At 37.1% G+C, this 21224-nt stretch overlaps 1 protein-coding gene across 6 annotated transcripts in view; it reads right to left on the bottom strand.

The window, feature by feature from the left end:
* LOC122419533 (pleckstrin homology domain-containing family G member 5) overlaps window positions 1-21224 on the bottom strand; it is a 155252-nt gene that overhangs the window by 100751 nt on the left and 33277 nt on the right. For all 6 annotated transcript variants that reach the window (XM_043434176.1, XM_043434177.1, XM_043434173.1 and 3 more), the window contains 2 exons: window positions 20574-20661; window positions 11945-12053 (listed from right to left, as the gene is read on the bottom strand). In XM_043434176.1, coding sequence (XP_043290111.1) covers window positions 11945-12053; window positions 20574-20661 — 197 coding nt within the window. The remainder of the gene's footprint in view (window positions 1-11944; window positions 12054-20573; window positions 20662-21224) is intronic.

Below are 21224 nucleotides of genomic sequence, written 5' to 3'. Positions count from 1 at the left end.
GAACAAAAGGAAATGCTTTTTCTTTGGCTACGTTTTCGTTGATGTAAAAAGAGCAAATAAAATCATGGACAACTTCGCTCAACTGTCGGTTCGTATTTGCGTACTTCGGCTCTGTTATATTGAAATATCGAGACGGAAAAATCTGCGCAGCCAGAAGGTAGAAAGGAGAGTCTCAAGTAGTCAGGAATATAAGTTCGAGAATTTGTAGATGATGGAAAAGTTGGCAAAGATCGCGCCAGAAATTCTTATCGAAGGTAACGTTTCAAGCTTTTATGCCTGAAGGCTATCGAGTAGAAGAGGCAAGTTAAAAAAAGTGAGGGAAACGGAGTGGTAAAAAAAAGGCAAATACTCATTTGCTCGCTATGCGTCGAATAACCTGCCAATAACGATTCCATCATTTCCTCGATTAGAGAATATGCTAATTCTTTTATCAATTCTCATTGAAGAATAGTCTAGCAAAACGATCATTTAAGAAGTGGGTGAGGATAAAATGTTGAAATAACTTAAATTTCGAGCAGCTGAAATCTCGAGTTTAAACTTCGAATGATAATATGAAGACTGATCAATTCGACTAGAGCATTGAATGTCGAAAATAAATGAAGTAGAAACTGACAAGCTTCGAAGCACGTTTACGTCGAAAATAGAATTTAACAATCCCCCATAGAACGACGACTAAAATATCGATTTTTCGAAAATTCGACTATCACTCTTTCGATTCATAAATTACTACAATCAGCAATACTGTGAATATTCACAATTTTGAAAATATATTAACGAAGACTAAATATTACTCAGGTTAAAATACTGAAACACCAAAAAGTCGAACTGTCAAAATGGCGAAACGTTAGAAAGTCGAACGATCAAAATAAAGAAACGCAGCGGAGCTCAAAATACACGCGTCTCACTCACTCACTTACTGAGACTGATGATCTCCAATTTCAAACATCGCCATTTTGACTTTCGTCTTTTCGAGGCATCGTTATTCTGCGTATCTAAGTTTCATAGGCTTGAAAAATTCATTTTCGATTTTTTCCGACTCTACATTTTGGTCTGTCTATAAAACAACTACTCACTACTTTGAATGAAAAAATATGAATTTTTGACGTTCGTATGGTCTTTTAAAATTGCATTCGAAATGAAAACTATCGAAATAACTATTTTCAAGTAAATACGAATTCGAAGAGGGAATATTCGATTAAGCACGAAATATCGACCGTTCTACAATTTGGTTACTTGACATGTTGCATCCAACCCGAAGAGGGTGAGGAATTTCGAAATTGAGAAGAATAGAATTTAATCTGATTATCTTGTTGTTTTACCATTTTTTTGCCCATAATTCTGCACATACGTGTCAGAATTTCAGTGTTAATTGCTCCCAGCTATAAAACGCTTATTCGTTTCGTCCTATTTGTTGGAAAATTCTATCTAGTAAATGTACAGCGGTATTGGAAAGAATCCTTGGTCAAGGTAAGAGCGAAGAGCGACGAGAGAGAGAGAGAGAGAGACAAGAAAAAGCAGAGAAAAAAGGGAAAAACGTGAGCAAGCCAATAGAGATGATCGAGTGGGTTCTGGTAGAACGCGTTCCTCACCGTGGTGCGAAAGCTCGAAGGTATAAAAGTCTAGTCGCGTGACTGCTTCCATTTCCGGTCTTCTACCGAACAGAAATAGAGTGGCAATTGTCGAACGAGGCAATGAGAGAAAAGGAAAAAGTGCTAGTGCTAAGTTCGAAAAGACTCTGAGTAAAATGCGAAATAAAGAAAAAGAAAAAATCGTATTTAAACAAGAAAAATTGCACGAGCCTTTTCTCCAACGTTATTTCTCAACTCATGACGATGATGAACATTGAAAAGGAACATTTGCTGGCTTCGGTACGTTAAACAAAAAAAAACGGTAGCGATTGCCGTTAAATCGAATTTATGTTGAAAAAAATTCTCAAATTGTCTTGAAATTAATAATGTAAATATTATCACAATATTTTTTGTTGCTTGAAAATTTGTCGAGTTAAACAATTTTTAAGTTGGATCTCAAAGCATTTGTCAACTGAATCATGAAAATTTCTGCGACATACATATCCGCAGACTCACCAAAACCGAATGATTTTGTTGCAGCAACTGCTAATATTTATTTGTTCACGATAACTTTACAAATGTTTAAATAAACATTTAAATTTCAATCATCGAATGGTTTTATCGATGATCGTTCGAATGCATAAATGAACGAATTTATTTCTGATATTTCGTTGCCTCGAAATGAATTTTGTTAGCTGCACCAAAACTTCGTTGATTCAACCAATAATTTATTTCAATATTGACAAATCATTCGATTTTACAAGGGAAATTCATTGTTCAAAATTTATTTCGATCAACAAATGTTTGTTCTGCGTGAATAAAATTTAAAAAAAGAGCAAATAAGAGCTTACTCACGAAAAAAGGAGCTCCCAATTTCGTGTTCTGAGCGTATTCGAAATGTAGACGATACACAAAAAAAGCCATATATAACTTCCATTAAAAGTCTCTTCCCCATATCATCCGATCGGAGGCATTTTCCATCAGAGTCTTTGACGTCATTCCCAAGGAAGAGAATGAGGTGAGCGAGTCAAAAAGTTGTAGTCCCGGAAGAGAGAAAATGAGAAAAAAAAAAAGAGAAAAACAAAACGAAACATAACAAAAGCAGGCCGCGAGAGAAAGTAACAAAGACAAGAGAATTTCCTGAACGCGGTTTTTTTTCTCTCGAAAACGTTGCGGATCGAATGAGAAGTAACGAGAAAGAAAGAGAAAGGCAGGGTAATTGATAGGTTGAGCGAATCGATCGACCGAGGGGTTCTCCATAAATATTTGGACTCGAAGAGGTCAGGTGACCCGGAAGTGAGGCCGAACGACTCGTGGCTATGAGCCACGAAGACTGAAATGAAATATACCGTAACGTATCGGGAAATTAGCTTCAATCGTACACCCCCCGAAATTTTTAGTACATCGAAAGATTCTTCATTTCACTATATATACAAGTATTACTTTCCTTCTCCTTTATTCCTATTCGATCGAACTATAATAATTATTTCAACCTACAAAACAGATTCTTACAATTGACGGAGCTGATTTTTGTAATTTATCGTACACAGAAAAACAAGAGAAAATTTACTTTTGCTTCCTCATAGAGGAAGCTATGTGATGATGAAATTTTTTTTTCCAGTTTTCAATGTCAATGTGCTCAAAATGTCCCAAAACATCGAAAAATCTAGGAAAAATGTCCGGATGTGTGTGTGTGTCTATGTTATGGTACTGCAAAATTAAAACGCTTATAACTCGGAAACGCTTTGAGATACAAGGCTACCGTTTTGCACAGATGTTAATTTATATAAGCTCCAAGCTCTTCATTCTCTGATAATTTTGTCAGAATTTGTAAAAAAATACGAATCCTAGGACGTTTTGAAATTTTCATAAAAAGGGTGTCGACGCTCTAACTTTCGAAAATTTTAAGATTTATTAATAATTTTTTTTTTTTTTATAAATAGACTATCATAATAGGAAGGTTGATATTGAATTTGGGGAATATCGGTTGAGCGGTTTAAATTTTATGATTTTTTGAATTTTACGAAATTATGATTTTTTCAAAAAATCGTCTAACCGCTTGAATTTTTGGAAATTTTGTAAGATATTGTGTATAAGTCTGTACTTCCTCTATACTTTCCAGCAAAGTTGTCGGAATTATTTAATTTCAATGTAAATAGAAAAACGATGAAAATTGAAAGTTGTAAACTGTTTTTTCTGATGGCTCGTCATTTAGTTTTTTTTAAATGGATTTAGACAAAGAGATAAATTAAAGTTCGTAAAAGAAGGTAGAGAGAAAATACATTATTTCCTTGTATATAAAAAAATGCTGGAAATTAAAATTTGTAAATTGCTTCCTCAAGATGGTCAAGATGCACGATGCTCGAAGCTTCCTCTATGAGGAAGCCAAAATGAAAAATATAGCACCTCATAGAGTAAGCTTTGAGCATCGTGCATCTTGACCGTCTTGAAGAAGCAATTTGCAAATTTTTTAATATTACATCATTGTCGTTCAAATGTAAGCAAAAATCGTCGCTAATTTCGGTTCGATGGGCTAAGTCCGTGCAAAGTAATGAGTTTAACGACTTTGAAAAATTGGGGCATCTTTTGCAATATTACTTCGATATAATAGAACGAAACAGTCGTTGGCGGAAGAAATCCATCATAAGTAACAACTTTCTTAGAAATCCATTTTTTGAGTCTGACATTCGTCCTACCTTTGAAACTAATTTGAGAAATAATAACAGTCGATGCTAAAAGAGTGGTTTCTCTCTGCACCTGCCTTTCTACGAAATCCTCGAACGAATTTTGCAGTCTAGCATCGATTGTAAGAGTTGAAAAAAAAAGAAAATAGATTTTTATAATCACCCGGAGTATACGGTGTTCGGAATACAAAGAAGGTATTTTGGTTCACGAGATCAAAAAAAATTGTGCTGCAGTCGAAGAAAATTTAACGATGTCTTTCCCGAGCATCCTTTCTAAAGAAGAACGCAGGAGCCGGAAAGAGACTTATGGGTGCTGAGAGAGAAGAATATTCTCCGAATTCTAATGTCGTAATTCGTAATAGCATCGAGCATTGAGAACTTGGGCGTTGAATGAGCGATGAAAACTTAGTTACGTTCGTTAAAAGTTAAGGTGAAAAGTGAACGTGGGCAAAATGTAATTTGAAAGTTTCAAAAGCGTTTCACAGCAGGGTTTTTCATAAACTTTCATCGGAATGGGAAGCGGATAAACAAAGAATGTTTGGTTATTCGTCGGATTTTCAGGAGCTATAATAGCTAGGACATAACTTAGTGCGATAACTCGGAAAAACGGGAAAGCTCAGCTGTAAATGGATGTAAAGTTAGAGGAGAGGATAGCAAAAAGCCGGGAATTTGGTAAGTACACAGAGAGAAGGGGGAATAAGAAGAGGTAAATAAAGTAAGAATAAGCCGCGGATGCTGTTGGCACATGGCAAGGGATTGCGGTCGACGTGCAGTCAGACATTCAATTTCTACGTTCCCACTGCTTCACTCGAAGCTTGTACGTATGCAAATGCGCACACAGTGAGGGAATACGACAAGGGACCAGACGCAGGAGGCGAAAGCTAAATCTTGTTTTCCCCTCTCTCGCTTCAGCTTCTCTCGCCTTGTGCCATTCTGTCTTTAATTCTTGCCACATCTCATCAGAATGCTAGCAAAGCTCTGAAAAGATAGGACAAACGAGGAGTAATAAATAGAATACGAGTGACGTTTGTTTTTATTTTTTCTTGAGAAACCTAGAAAAAAATTCAAGCTTTTGAAGAAAAAGTTGGCGTGCAGGTTTTTCAAACGAATAAATCTTGAAAATAATTTGGGCGACAAAACTCCCTATGGACCGTGCCAGCAGTGGCTTTAAGGAGAATTTTATTTGCTTCGAATGAACACTAAATTTTGGAAAATAAAACATTGCACCTCAACTTTCTGTTCAAAAGCTTAAATTTTTTTTCTAAATTTCTCACGATAAAATAGAAACAAACATCACTCGTTATTGGTTTGACTGACTTGAAATGATGTCATTATATGTTTGTAAAGAAATAGCACGAATATTATCATAGACAAGGTTACGACTTCTTAATATTTGGAATTATTTTTTCCACTGTGAGCAATTCTTTGTTGGGGATATTTCTTCTCTACTAATATCGCAGGTGATTTCATTCTATCCGATTAAAGCATTTTCTGCGAAGTCTCTACAATAGTTAACGCGATACTGACCAAGGTCCTTCTTCAGAACACTCGACATATCAGCTCGTTTAACATCACGTTTCATGAGGTTTTGTTTCAAGCTTTTTATCAGGTGGTTTTACTCGTTCTATTGGTTCATACAAAATGCACGAGTGGATCATTGTTTATCAGCTATCGTATGAGCCTGCATCAGGTACACGAATTAAAAATTTGAATTGATTACGAGTTGGAATGTTACTCATCAGACAGAAATAATATTTAACAATTCGTTTGATTTTTATTGACGGACGGCTTAGTTGTCAAAAAATATACTAGTTGAAAACATGTCTGATTCTGAGGGACCATTTCATCCCTGATGAAGGCCCTCGAGAACCCGTGAGAACAGCAAACGTTTGGGAAGAGCCTTAAAGTATCTTTCTTCGTAAGAAAATATCCTTCTCTCTGAAGGTGATGAATTAGTCACATAAGTACAAGAAAAATAGTTGAAATACGGTTTTGCATGTCCCGGAGAAGCTCGAAAATTCGAGGAAAAGCAACATTTGACTTTTTTCTCTGTCAAGAGAACGTTGTATAACTTTTCTCGAAAATTCGACTGTAGTAATAGTCCTTCGATCTCGATACATATTCATATAACGTAATAGAAACTTACTGACTTTATTCTATAATATTGAAAAGACGTGACGAATAACTTTGTTGCTTTAGTGAAAACCAAATGGCGATCAATTCTCTACAAACGGCGACCACTCCAACTTCATAAATCAGGGATAATTGACCAATCTCTGGTAAAAATACACGGCCTGTCTTAACTTGCTTTGCTTAAATTTTTTTTTTCAATATTCCGCGCCTCTAGAAACAAGGGAAGCGAGAGCTGCTTGCATTTTTATACACGAAAAAACATATTTCCTGCGAAGCAAATATCACACGAATAATATTTTATAGTGCGAAGTTATCCGGAGAATAAACATGAACTGAACGAACGAATGAACCAACAAAAAGTTGTTCAGTCTACCAAATTCATCGTCCAACAAAATCGTTTCAATTCAATAAATCAATTTCTCATCTCATTGTTCATACGTTCCCTCGTGGACCGGTGACGAAAAATTAATCGATCATTTGGGCGCTCCCCATATAATTACTTTTTCAGGCAAATTGTGGTACACGTTTTCTCCCTGATTTCTTCCTGCCACAAATTTTCCCGAGGACGAAGTTATCAAATTAGCCGAATATCCGCTCGCGGCATGCGACGGTACAAGCTCGGATGGTATTCGGGCTTGATGGTGTCGTGATTCGCACGAGGGAATAGACCCGGATACCCGAAGAAACTGTATCAGGAGGGCCGGGAGCGACGAGAGTTGGAAGCGGTGAAGAAGAGAAGCTTTTAATAAATAAATTGAAAAAAAACCGACGACGACGACTACGCTGCACGAATGAAAGTCTGAGCATCAACGCGGATATCTTTTTTCTCACGCTTCAAAGACCCTCCCTATCTTAAACGAGCACTCACTCGCTCCTCGTTTTCCCTCGTCGTTCTATCGCCGCGCCACTGCTTTATACCAACGTGCATTTTAAGGTGGCATCGTTCGGAATAAAATCTCGTGGGTTTTTGGCTTCAGGGATTCGTCTTCACCCGGAGTCGAAATAATTCATTAATCACTGCTTTTCCCAATACCATTTCCAAACTCTTTTTTATGTATATTCTTTGCCTATGAAATTAAATAATATTTCGTAGCATATATTAACGTGGAGGAAACCCGAAAAAATATTATCTTCCAGTCGCTTTTCTTAGCCTGTAGATATTGCGTCGGCGACAAAGTAAACAGCCATCGCCTTCGCCTTTGTACCTTCTTTCTGTGCAAACCTCCCACTCATTTTTCTTCCCATCAACTCCTCGTCTTGGGTGTTCTCTCGTCGGCAACGATCACCGGGACGTTTAACATCGCGGACGTACAAGCCTCCCGTGCAATAAGTGCATACGCGAAATATTTGATAAGCTCTTCTCTTTCACCCAAACTCTGACAGCAGCTCGCTGATTCGAAAGCTGCGTTCTCTTCATACGTCGACTTTAAACCGCGATGAGAAGCGAGCGATTTTTAACAAATAAACTGGAGACTTTCGGTGGTGAATTTGGAAGGTGATGGATCACACGACAACATACGTTGCCGCACCCTCCCCTCCCCTGTCGGTACTGCAGAACTGGAAACGAGCTATTGCGCAGACTACCGACAGGTGTCGCCACGCGATGCTTCCATCAAGTTTCAACGAAGAACCCGATGGATGAGCAGTAAAAACTGCTGCGTGCTTAAAAAAGCGGTAAAATAGAATAAAAAATTTGTATTGTTTATACGAAGGAACGATTTTCGTTTCGTAAATCTCTAACAATTTTCATCGTTGGTTAGTTCAATGGGAATTGAACTCTCCTGCAGTAAAGACTGCCGGGTTCTCGCTCGAAAAAGCGGTAGAATTCGATAAACAATTTATATTGTTTATCCAGGAGAACGTCAGTTCTTTCCGAATATCTCCAACGATTTTCATCGATAGGTTGTTCAATGACAAATGAACTCTCCAGCAGCGAAGACCGTTGGGTTCTCACTTGAAAAAGCGGTAGACATAGATAAACGGTCAAATTGAAAAAAAGAAAATCTACCAGAATTATTGAAAATTTCGCATCTTCGTTCGCTGTTTTTTTCTCCAATTATTTTTACTCCCTTTTGCTTTATCTTCTCAAACATGTACCTTTGACATGTACCTTTCGACATCGAGCACGTTCCTCTGTATATTTTGTCCTTTATTCTTCAGCTCTACACTTTTTCCATAGCACTACACTGCCCAAGAAGACTTTCTGTCAAATCCATGACGTATACTATACGTCACTTTCTCTTATGCTTCTTCGTTTATGACGCTGAAGTTTGCAACGTTGGAGTCCAACGAAATGAAGGAAAAAAAGCCTCCAATAATTCCAGTAATTCTGCAATTTCGTTCCCTGCCAAATTTGCAATTCGTAATTTTTCAACCTGCACCGATGCTCCGTGAAATTGGTCAATTACAAATGTTTTTTTGACTTCATTTCGTTGGACACGAACGTTGCAAACTTCAGCATCGTCTTCGTTTGTCTTTTCAGAAACTGATGGTCGCGCAGACTTCGATAAACCAATGTCGATAATTTTTTTCAATAAATTTTCATTCTCCTTTATTTCATAATCGATTTGGATGGAATAAAGCTCAAAATGTGTGTTTTTTTATTGCTGTTGGGCTGACATTCGCCAAATTGCGATTCGATACATATTTACTGAGTTTTTCTACAATTACTCGCTCATTCAATGGACAAAAATCGCTCGAAATTTATGTCTGGCGTTAAGGAATCGAATGTATTCGATCCCCAAACAATTCAGACAATTTATGACTTCGAGTTTGTCATTAAACGGGCCACAAGAGGCACATGGAAATGAAGCAACGATTCTCCTTGGAGCGTAGGGACACGACGTTGAATGTGACGATTACTCAAAGTCGCTAGAAGTTGTGTTTTCTCAGAACACTGAATAAACTCGAGGGCAAAGTAGAGAAACGAAAATTGTACGAAGTTTATTGTTTCACTGGTAAACGTTAGATAAAAAAAATGGTTATTGGTTCCTCCAATTTCCATACTCGAGAGAAAATCCGCTCGAATAAAAAATATCGAAATATATTTTCGGGCGATGTAAATTTGCGTTTTTCGTCGAGTGTGTGAATCGGAGGGACGATTTATTCACGGGTTGAAGCACGGTTCATGAATACCAATCCGGCAAAATGGTAGTGCGAGTGCGGATTACAATTGTCGGTGGTTTTGTAGAACGAAAAGAGCATACGCCGGTTTGTCGAATTAAGTCTCACTCTGCAACATTGCGGTTCTTGCTCGAGGTCAACCAACGCTCTTGATGTTTCAGGAGCGTGCGATGGAGGAAGTGCGGAATGAAAAAAAAATTCACACTTCCGTTTGCGTGTACTGCGGAGGAAAAAAAATTCTCCACTATACTGAAAGACGAGCATCTTTTTTCGTCGAGTCAAGAAACATTTTCGTGGCAACATATCACACAATATTGTACGAAGCTTTTCATTTTTTAGTCTTTTCATATACGCTTTCTCGTCCTTCACGCTTGAAGGGTTTGCTCAGATCTGCGGAACTTCCTGAACCCACGCGAGAATTAAAAATTTCACGATGCCTGCGACGTTCGACCTCGAAAGCAGTGCTGTTTAATTAAACAATCATTTTTTTTTATCCACCCTTCCAATGAAATCTCAAGTTGACGTGAAAATTATTTAATGTTTTTTCATTTTCGACCGAGCAAACGTATATAAAAGGCCGTTGATTTCCAAATTCGAAACGAGGGAACTTTTTATCCCTGAATATCCTACTGCCATTCGCTAACGTTATTTGTGTTTGAGTAAAAAAGTCAGAAAGTTATCTTTTGATCTGAGCTCTCGTCCAACGAGAAAAAAAATCCAAACGGATGTGAAAATTTGTTCCAGAGAGGGCTTCAAATCATTTTTTAAGCACTGATATTTCTTCCTCGATTATCTTGATCAATCTTAATTAAGATACTTCGTGCACGAAACGATTTTCTTAAAAAAGTCTTGAAACTTAGACAGCGTTTCAATGGGTAGTTGACACACTCGCAGATCAAATTTTGGAGGGTTCCTCTTATTGGTTATTTAGATAAATTATATGTGAAGAAAAATATACAGGGACTGTGCATAAAAAATCGTCCATCTTTTCATATAACGAATGAACGTTTTTTTACGAAGTTTATGAAAAACGTACACAATAACAATGAAGTATATAATGAAGGTCTACGAAAAAATTCAAGACGATTGTCTTACTATTAATTAAGATATATTACGTCAAAGATTTAACGATATTGCTGGTAAAATGAGCACTCGTATAACCTCACATCTGCTTATTTCGGCATTTCGTTTCATCTTGGCTTGGACCATTCGAGTCAGAGCTTCTGTCTTTTTATTAACCCTTTTTTCTTGATGCATTTCCCTCTGTGTTTTCCCTTTGCGCTCTCTAGAGCAATTTCTTATACAAAAAACTACAGTATTTTAGCCAGAGAGGAATGAAATTTTGGGTTCAGTCAGTGATGGATCCCCGTTCAATTACGACACTGAAGTTAGCAACGTTGGAGTTTAAGGGAATGATTTTAAAAAACCCTCCAATAATTTCAGTAATTCTCCAATTTTGTTCCCTCTGTCGAATTTGTAATTTGTAATTCGTAGTTTTTCAACATGCATCGATACTTCATGAAATAAAAAATTGGTTTTTTTTCATTCATTTCGTTGGACTCCAACGTTGCTAACTTCAGCGTCGCGTTCAATAAATGGCTTGTCATTTCATTCGCCAAAAAATAAGGTGAAAAAATTTATTTACAACTTTGAATGAATAACTCTGACAGTAATTTAGTGATAATATCTTTAATTAGGAAGTAAAAATCGACCCAATTTAGACTCCCATAAAATATATGATCCTACAAGCATGATCTACCTTAAACATCTCAAAATGGCCAAACCCATGTTCCAAGCATTTCCACAATTCAAATATATGCAAAATTTTATACGAAACTCTTCCGAGTGAAATTTCATATTTTTCAGGAATGTTTCACGATTAGGACCGTGTGTACACAATCGAAGAGGGCTCGTTTTTTCGAAACTCACTAATTAATGGCTCAGCAAGAGAAAGTGATAAATGAAAAAATGGTAAGGCACATCCAGAATAGAAATTCAGTCTAGAACTTGAGTCCTCCACTCAGCTAACTGAATCTGTGTAAAGCATGCACCAAAGTAGCACGTACACGTTTAAAATGTATTCTGGAATTACGAGAAGGACAGTTAAGGGGCTGAGATTTGGAACGAGGTTGCAATATTCCCAGATAATCAGCTCGAGGAGCAGATTCAAGTGGAGCTACGACATCATGATGGTTCGTCTTGTTGTGCTGTGCGATATTTCTGGAGGGATGGAGAAATTCCATCGGTGTATAAAAATGCACACTGGCATCGAGAGTAAAATTTTTATATCCCTCGAATTTTGTGCACGTAGCAGCCGTTCGAGTTCATTCTTTCGTTACGGTCTCGAGTAAAATTCTCAGTTCATTGAATGAATGAAGTCGTTCGTAAAAAAAAAAAATGGGAAAAACCAACATTGAGAAGAATTTAATAACTTACCGAGTAGCTGGACCGTTCTCTCGTGAATGAAGAGCCGAGACGAAGTAGCGACAGGTTTCGCGCGCTCGCTCTCAAGTTCCCCCATCCGTTCCAGACTCTATGCTCTCTCCTACAAAGATCATAAAAATTTAACAAAGCTGACAATCCTCGAGTTTTTATCGTTCAAATCCAACAGAATTCCTTTGTTTTGTTATTTGACCGAATGCATATTTGTCGTTGCAGTTATAATAACTACGGGAAAACATAAGCTCCATTGATTGTTATGTCAAGCTTTCAAAATTCGTGATACTGAAAACGAAGCTGTGACGAAACGGAAACATTCTCGTTTCCGGACATCGCAGCTCCTTACTCATTCAAAGCCTTATATACACTGATTTTTTTGATTTTTTTTTTCGCCAAAAAATCAAATGTTTATTGAAAAATTGTGAACGACATTCATTGTAGTTGTGCAATTTGTTTTATCAAAAAATTTCTCAAAAAACTCCAGCTGTACTCCAGTAGCACCTTTTTTGAGCATCAGTTGCGGTGTGGACATTATAACTAAAAAACTATTAATCCGATCCATGTCAAATTTATACCACTTATTTATCATAATAATAGCTTGGGCCTGGGGGAGGATTTGTAAAAATTTTGATTTAAAAAAAATTGGCGATGACAAAAAAATCATTTTTTGAGGTGCTAAATTTTCGATTTTATTGCTACAATTTTTTTTTCAACGAAATACAAAATCCCTTGTGCCCATCACAGAGGAATTTTTCAAAAAATATGATTCTGAGATAATCGCGTTTAAAGATTCAAGTGTTAGACGACCGAACGCACATGGCGGTCGGTTGAAATACCCATAGCTACGAATCTAATGTTCCGATTTTTATGTAATTTCGTGAGAATATTCTTCAGACATGGTACTTGAAGAATATCTAATAAACAAAATCACAAGTGTTCATAGGGCCTCAATTCAACTTGATCATTCATTTTCATAGAGAAAAAAAAATGTCCATTGAAAAATGTTTTAATCAGTCGATTCTGACGATAAAGACCGACCGCCGTTTTCTTTTACGATTGAATAAAAATCTCATTTTCGATATATGAGTGTGACGATCAATGAACAAAGAATGAATGTGCAAAAAAATGACGAGTGCGAGGATCAAAAAATCGTACGAAGCTTCACCTTTTGGATTAAGAAATAAAATGACTGAGAAATCTGTTTTGTTTTTCAGCAATAAACGACCGAAATAAATAAAACTGAAAAAGTAGTTACTATAAAAAGAGGTTTTATCGAACTTCTGAAGTAGTTAAAATTTTTTACGATCCGCTCCTCGAACGAGGAAATTACATTGAGAGAGTACGGAAGTCCATAGAGGTCTTATGAACGGAAAAAGAAATTAGGAAAAAGCCAGAAGGACGTGATTCCAGGCACATGTTTTTGCTCTGGGACGATCGCTAGCCTGGACCGCTTTGAGTTTGTGCAGGCTGGGGTAACGACGAACGGGTAACAGGAAATGCCCTCCGAGTTCTATGGCCAAAGAGACCCGGCGAATCGTTAAGTTTTGCTCACAAAAAACATATACATTTGCGGCTTGTTTGACATAAAGAATTTGACATAAATTCGCATCTACTTGACTTTAGTTGATGTGAAAGCAGATACGAGTCGAATTGAGCTGATTGCAGGATTTCCTTTCACAAGAAATTTCAGAACGCGAGCTTTTTCTCAATTTTCCTTCAAGGTTGAAAGTCTTTAGACATTTCTCACGTTTCATGTTAAAACTACGAACGCATGTGGACTGTTCTTTGATTATTGATAAACAGAAATAAGGGAGACCAGTTCAAAAACTCTGTAAACAGTTGGTTTTTATTTCACCCTGGCAATTTGGTATATTATTCGAAAAAAGGGGAAAAAGGCATGCTTTCAAAATTTCTAAAAATCATTTGGAAAGGGGAGTCAAAAAAGAGATTTTGAAAAAAATGGAAATTAGAAAAAAGCAGAAATTTTGAAGAAATTCTAATTTTTTTTTGCGATTGCCTTTTAAAAAAACATCCACGAAAATGTCAGGTGTCTAAAACTTCAAAATTCCTTTCTTCAATTTGGCCATTATTCTTTTTCGATTTTTCAAATGATTGTAATCGATTACTAAAGAATTGTTACCTCTAAAAAGTTTCGTTGCAAGATTCATTCCATACATTCATGGATGAAATAAAAAGTTTTGAAAAGTCGAAGTGCAAATATGCACCAATGTGGTGAGCGTTTGGTGTACGTTTCTTGGTTTTTGATATCCTCGTTAAGTACCCCATTTTGCCTCGGTCTCCCTGTGTGCCTAATTGTGTCCTAAATTTGCTCGTGAGAGAGGGGCCAGAAGAAAGATTCTTTGCTATAATTGAACCTGCGATGGTCCTTCATTACTTATTGAGGAAAAAGTGAAATTATCGTGGGGGAGCCAATGTAATAGAAATGTTTTCATTTCCGTCCACTTTTCATATGTACACGAAATTGAGACGCGAATGAAAAATGCATTACAGGCAGGCACCGTGTTCGCCCTACTTGCAAACAGCTCGCTGCTTCCCAAGGGACTTTCAACTCATTTTATCGAAAATCTGAGGAAGAGAGAGAGTTGCAGAAACGAATGAGATGCCTCCTCAGAGTATTAAATGCGTAAGTGGATCATTAGGAGTACTGAAATGCACCGCGAGAAAAGTGACGAGCGTGTAATGCAATTTTTTCAAAGCGAACCCTTTCCGAACTCATTTCGAGGTACAGTTTGATGCAGCGATTTTCTATGATCGGCTTATGTAAAAAAATGCGTATTAACAAAAAATAATAAACTCATTTTATAATGTCGATGGTTTGCAGTATCCGTGAGAAGGATAGAAATGATTTGAAGCATAAAATCAGTGCTGCACAGGAAATACGCGTTGAGTTTTGTTATCGGCTTCCGCCAGAGACGCGCTTCGGAATACTCGCCCTAAATACATAAAATCTTTAGGACGAAAAGTATATAAAATAAAGAGTGACTGAGCACTGGCAATTGCTTTTTATGGCTCTTCGTTATCAGTCTTCCGTTCGGGAGAACTTTGTCAAGACTGCTGTTTATTAAATCCGTGTTTCGACCGTTGAAATGTGTATTTCTCGGTGAGGGAGGAAACAGAAACGTGGAAACGAAATAGCGAGAGAAATGTGACTCGGGAACGTCATAATGGTAGACGGCAAAACGTGCACAAACTTTGATCGTCGAATTTTTCGTCTGACATTGAGCTCGTGAAATGAAAACGTAACTATATACAAAAGAAATGAACGCGGAGGAAAGGAATTAAAAATTAAGCCGAAGCAAGACTTCGGGCTATTCGGAGTCCGGAATTCGAGGTGATTTTATTATTCAGGGGTGTCTCTTTTACCCTCTACTTTACCTTCGACGCTGATGAATTCTTGTAACTTCATATTATTAACCCTACACAAAAACTCCCAATCAACGAATGAATAAATCAAAGATTCGAAACAATACGAAATTGCTATTTATTGTTGATTTCCTAGAAATTAGCTCATGTGAACTTTATATCAATAGGAAAAAGAGATCGGAAAATACGGAGGGAACTTCTGGAAAGGAGGAAAAAGGGAATTACCAACGAAGTTGAGGAAGTACAATGATTTCTTCGAAGTCAATAACGAGCCTGAATAATAAATGCTCGAAGCCATTTTTAATTGTGTCGAATATTCAAACTTTTCATTCATGTTTATTCTAATTTGCTACAATAACGCGGTCGTCAGTTCGTTTGTTGGCAGTACGACAACTCACACACATTTGTCATCGTAAATGTGGTCAAAAAATCTCCATTCATAAATATCTGGCATGTTGAAACATCTCTATTAGTACGAGAGCCCACGGCCAAAATTTCGGTCTCATACAGCAATACGGCCAAAACCGCATCAAATCGATAGCCACGATTGTCCTGAACTCAAAAATATCCATATCAGAAATTTTCCGCGTAGCGTTTGATCTGACCGAATTTTCAAAAATGTCAAAAAATTTAGCCGACATATTTTATAGCAATATGTCTGATTATTGCAAGGTAGTTGAATGATAGCTCTAAGATACCGGAAACATATTTTTCCGAAGTTAATAGTGTCGCCCGAACCCGGAGGATCACTTAAAAAAATTATAAATGAGACTAAAAAAAAAACCCCGTAGCAATACGTCTGAAAATCTTGTTTATAAGTAAACGTGCGTTAGTTGACGCTAACAAAATATTTTTCAGAAGAAAATGTTGCCGCATTACATTTCGAGAACGTTTTAAAAATGTTAAAAAAATTTACCGACTTGTTTTATAGCAGTATTTCTGAAAACTGTTCGACATGATAAAATAAGTTGTGCAGATGTAGAAAAAATGAATTTCAGAAAAATATAGTGTCGCACCTTCTCTATCAGAAAAGTTTTCGATACTCCGTTTTATCATAGCATTTACCCGAATCCGTAGAACCGAACTGAAGGGAGTTTAATAATTAGTTCAAAAGGGAACTTGAATGGAATTGCCAAAAAAAAAGCCGTTCCCGCCATAGGAGCGTATCAAGCGCCGTTTGCCAGGTTATTCCGGAACGTTTTTTTCGTTTTTTAGGGTATAGGCGACATCGAAAATTTCTGAAAACATTTTTTCACTAATTCCGACAGCCATACAAAAAGTTAAAAAAAAAAAATTATCCGGGTTGCTATAAAACATGTCGGCTAATTTTTTTGACATTTTCAAAAGTGCGCTCAGGCTATACGCTACACGAAAAATTCCTGAAAACGAACTTTTTTGTCATGAAATGACAATACCTATGTATGTTATGTAAATCAGACGTATTGCTATAACGCCGACTGCCTATTTTTTTTTGACACAGCAGAAATTGCCTCCCACGCAGTTGCTACACTTTTGACCGTTACTACCCACCTAGTCGGGTTCTAAATCGTATAATCTAACGATTTTATATAGTTTTAGCCGTATTGCTATGAGACACGATTTTGGTCGTGGGCTCTCGTACTATATTCATATATATCTGCATGTTCAAACAGCCGAAATAACTGTGATGATGTAGAACAATTGACAACCACGAATTCAATGGTACGATGTTGTCTGCGGTCAATGTAACAGAGCAAACACATACACAATTATTGAGGTTGTCAACTGTTCTACACGATCACAGTTACTTTGGATGAGAGATGTTAAGAGGATGGATCAGTCGGTATATCGCAACCGGAGTACGAGAGAGATAGCTGCAAATTTCTAAATCGAAATTCTTTGAGACAGTTTGACCGATTAAAAAAAGGCTCTGTCAGTAGATTTTTGCCATCGTTCTGCCTAGGCTGACAGAGCCTTTTTTTAATCGATCAAACTGTGTCAAAGAATTTCGATTTCGAAAATTTCAAGTGAGGTTCGTCGACTGATCCATGCTCTTAATGATTACAGTTATTTGAACATACCAGATATTTATGAGTGAAGATTTTTTGACCACATTTATGATGACAAGTGTTTGTGAGTACAAATGTTTGTGACGAAGAATATTTGAGAATGGAAATATTGAAACATTATCATATTTCTGAATATAGATATTTTTTGAATACATTCATTTAAGAGTACAGTTTTTTAACCAGACAGTTATTTGAACATTGAGATATTTATGATTACAGATGTTTTGGAAGGAAGATATTCACCATACAGTTATTTAGAAATGCAGGTATTCTGAATACAGTTGTCGTACTGCCGTTCGTTTGCTCCAATTTGTTGTGCACAGCTCCATTAGTAATCGTTTTAAGGGAAACATTTTTGAAAATTGAAATGTTGTCTTTCAAGCGCGATAATTCTTCAATTTTTAATATTACTGTATGATTTCAGTTCAGGCGAAAGCCACTGCTTTAAAAAACGCTCTTTGCTTTTTTCATCTCAGGTAAGCCAATCCCCCGGAATCGTGGAAACCATGAAGAAACGTATGGGTTCCTGTGGAATAGTTTTACACCGAATTTGCCCGAGATATCAGAGTTAAAAAATTCTATTATAGAGTTGAAATACCAATAAATAAACCCTTCAAATTTCGAAGGTCGATGTTTTTATTTCTCGCCGCAAAAAAATTGCGAAAAAACCCCAAAAAATTCGACCGCCACACAGCGTGAGCCCCTTAAGAGTAAAAAACGAAAAAAAAAGTAATGCATTTTTGCACTAATTTGTCGACAAAAATCTGATCATTTCAGAGCCCCGTTTCCTTGCCTAATTGGACGAGTGCGTTTGAATAAATCAGTAAAAAGAGTTGAGCGATGGGGAATAAACGCAGAGAAAAAGAACAAAAAAAATGTTAAAGCACCCTATGAACGACTCGTTTGACGATTCGAGGCTATTGTTTCTGCACCATTGTTCTTCCCAACGTACGCTTCTTTTTTTCCATTGTTTTTCACATATGTAGGATAAAAATAATCGGATCACGAATTACACGTTCGTTGAATTAATTGCCTTCGCAGGCAAAATCGTAGTCGAGAAAGCCCAATTGAAACTCAATGACGAAATACAAAGGAGTCTGAATTGAATATCGTATTTGGATTATATTTTGAGATAAGACAAATTTAGTGACAGAGCTGCATTAACGAAAGGCTTGTCTGATACGTCGTCGTGTTTTTTAAATTAAATTGGAACGAACTCTCCGTCCATAAGCTTGTCGAAATTTTGATGGAACAAAATCCATTTTTTTAGACGAGCATTTGGAAGATCTAATGATTTTTTGGTTCTACGGTAAATTGATTCAGTTCTTTTATCTATGCCAAAAACTTTTTTTTATCAAGACGAATAAACCAAACCTCCGAAGCCAGCAATAATTTTTGTTCGGGCAACTGATCAAGGGACGCGGTAGCGACTTTTGGTTACTGGAATAAATATTTGTTTGATTCTCGATCATGGAACCGACCGACTGATGGTGACCGTTTGATTGAACAAATGAATTAGTTTATTCCGACGATATCTTTTTGGATTATTGTAAATTTGTTAAGCTGCACTCAAGTTTTGTCGGTGCGACCGAAAACACGACGCTGAAGTTCGCAACGTTGGAGTCCAACGGAAATAACATTTTTTTATTCCACGAATTATTGGTGTAGACTGAAAAACTACGAATTGCAAATTAGGCAGGTAACAGAATTGGACAATTACTGGAATAATTGGAGAGTTCTTTTAACCCTTAATAGTGACACGGGGTATATTGGACCCCAGCCGTTTTTCGACTGACGATACCATATAGGAATTTCGAAAAAATGGGACTTGTGGTGCCCTCGGTCGATAGTTCGAACCTTTGGGAAGAGAGACTCATCGTTATTATTTGAAAGGGCCCGTTAGTTTAGTTTTGGTAGTCGATCGAGTCAGACCATGCGAAGATCTGGGGTCCGATCCACCCCAGAGTGACAAATTTAACTAATACCACCTGAAAGCATGATTTCTCAGATTTATAGAACGAGTTGATTTTTTTTTTAAATTGAAAATTACGATTTCTACATCAATTTTTGTGAAAAAAGTCATTTTTCCTGCATTCTTTTCTTTGACATTTTTTTTAATATTAAAAATAACACGAATAGAATAAAATCGTTATGGTCGTTTCTTAAAGGTCCAAAGTACATTGCAGTATTTTTATTTTATTTTTTTTACAGTTTTTCAATTATTTATCGTCCCCCAAAGTGAGTGGGGTACTTTGGGCCCCGTGTGACTATTAAGCCAGAAACTTGAGGTGTGACTAGCAAGGGTTAAAATCATTTCGTTGGACTGCAACGTTGCAAACTTCAGCGTCATCCGAAAACTTGTTTTACCATTTACTAATTATTTGTGCCCATCCCCGGAATATTTGAATACCGAAGCAAATACTTTCGTTGCCGGAAACGAAATTTGTTTTGATCCCCAAAATTTTTCTCTCCCTACGGAGACCACTACGATCTTTGTAACGGCAATATTTTTTGGATGAAACATTCTCTTTTTTCTCTATCAACTTTTCAATAGCCCATCGTAAAACTTCGTGGCCTGGTCTCCGAGCAAACATGTTCGTTGAGCCGTCAGCCCCGTTCGATCACCCACCAACGGTTGAGTTATTTGTAGCTAGTCTCCGACGTTAAGTTCTGCCAGCTATAACGAATATTCTACTTCACATATTGGACGTGTTACACGTTGAGGGTACGACACGTGTGTGGATGTGCAGGAGGAGACGCAAGGGTTACGATAATTTATTATTTTGTTGAAATAGCCATACGAGGGAGAGCAAGCAACACGGATAAAAGGAAGGACGAAGTGTCAGGAGACAAACAACATGGAACGGTGGTCCAATCACTATACGATTTTTAATGCCAGCCATTCTGTGCTGGATTTTTCATGCTTTACGAAACATACGATTTGAAAATTTATGAACGAAACATCGGAAAGTCGAAAGAATTCTCGCTGAAGCCAATTCAATCAATAATCGTACGACAAACTATAACTTTGAGAGAAAAATTCAATGGAAATGATCAAAATCAGAATTCGAGTATATAAAATTATAGAGAAATTTTGAAACTTGATTTTTTATCGGTCCAACTTTCGCGTTTTAGACAATACGAAATAATGCCCAGTGTCGCGAAAGAGAGTACAAAAATTCAAAGTGACTCACCTCTGTCTCGACCCTGATTCATCTTCGTCTATCGAGGAATGCGTTAAGACCGGCAGACTGATGGCTTCGAAAGGTGGTTTGCTCAAATCTGCAACACCCCAATCGGTCACTCAATTATTTTTCGTTTCATCCGTGTGAGGCTCGAAGAATGAAAAGATGGTGACGCAACATTCTGACGTACCGCAACTTCCAGAACTCCGAAACAAAACGATATTTTTTTTGATGAATCGAAGAGTTGTTCTCGCCTTAAAAATTCTTTTGAATTTTCAATAATGTTAAAGAATACTCGGTTTTACCAATTTCCAAAACTTGGACCTAATTTTTTTCATTTAAATCGATCACTAAGACAGAGCCTTAGAGCAGATTGAAAATCTTTGATTTTTCAATGATTTTTTATCCTTTTACAATACGTTTTACTGAAGCTTCGTGGTTTTGGAAAATTCAACTTCATTGATTAGCGCACACCCAATTTCACTGAGTCCCATCACAAAGTTTGGAGACTTCAATCTGACCGTAGCTCGTGAAAAATTACGGAAATTAATCTGCAACCTAAATGGATGCCCGAAAAGCTTTTCGCGTTAGTCAAAGCGTGATGGAAACAGTTCCATCATAGTTTGCCGGGTCCGCACTCGACGAAGCAGGGCGGAATGT

Source organism: Venturia canescens, chromosome 1, assembly GCF_019457755.1.
Source record: "Venturia canescens isolate UGA chromosome 1, ASM1945775v1, whole genome shotgun sequence".
Lineage (NCBI taxonomy): Eukaryota > Metazoa > Arthropoda > Insecta > Hymenoptera > Ichneumonidae > Venturia > Venturia canescens.
Note: the sequence above shows the minus strand (reverse complement) of the source record. Positions and strands in the feature narration are given on the sequence as shown.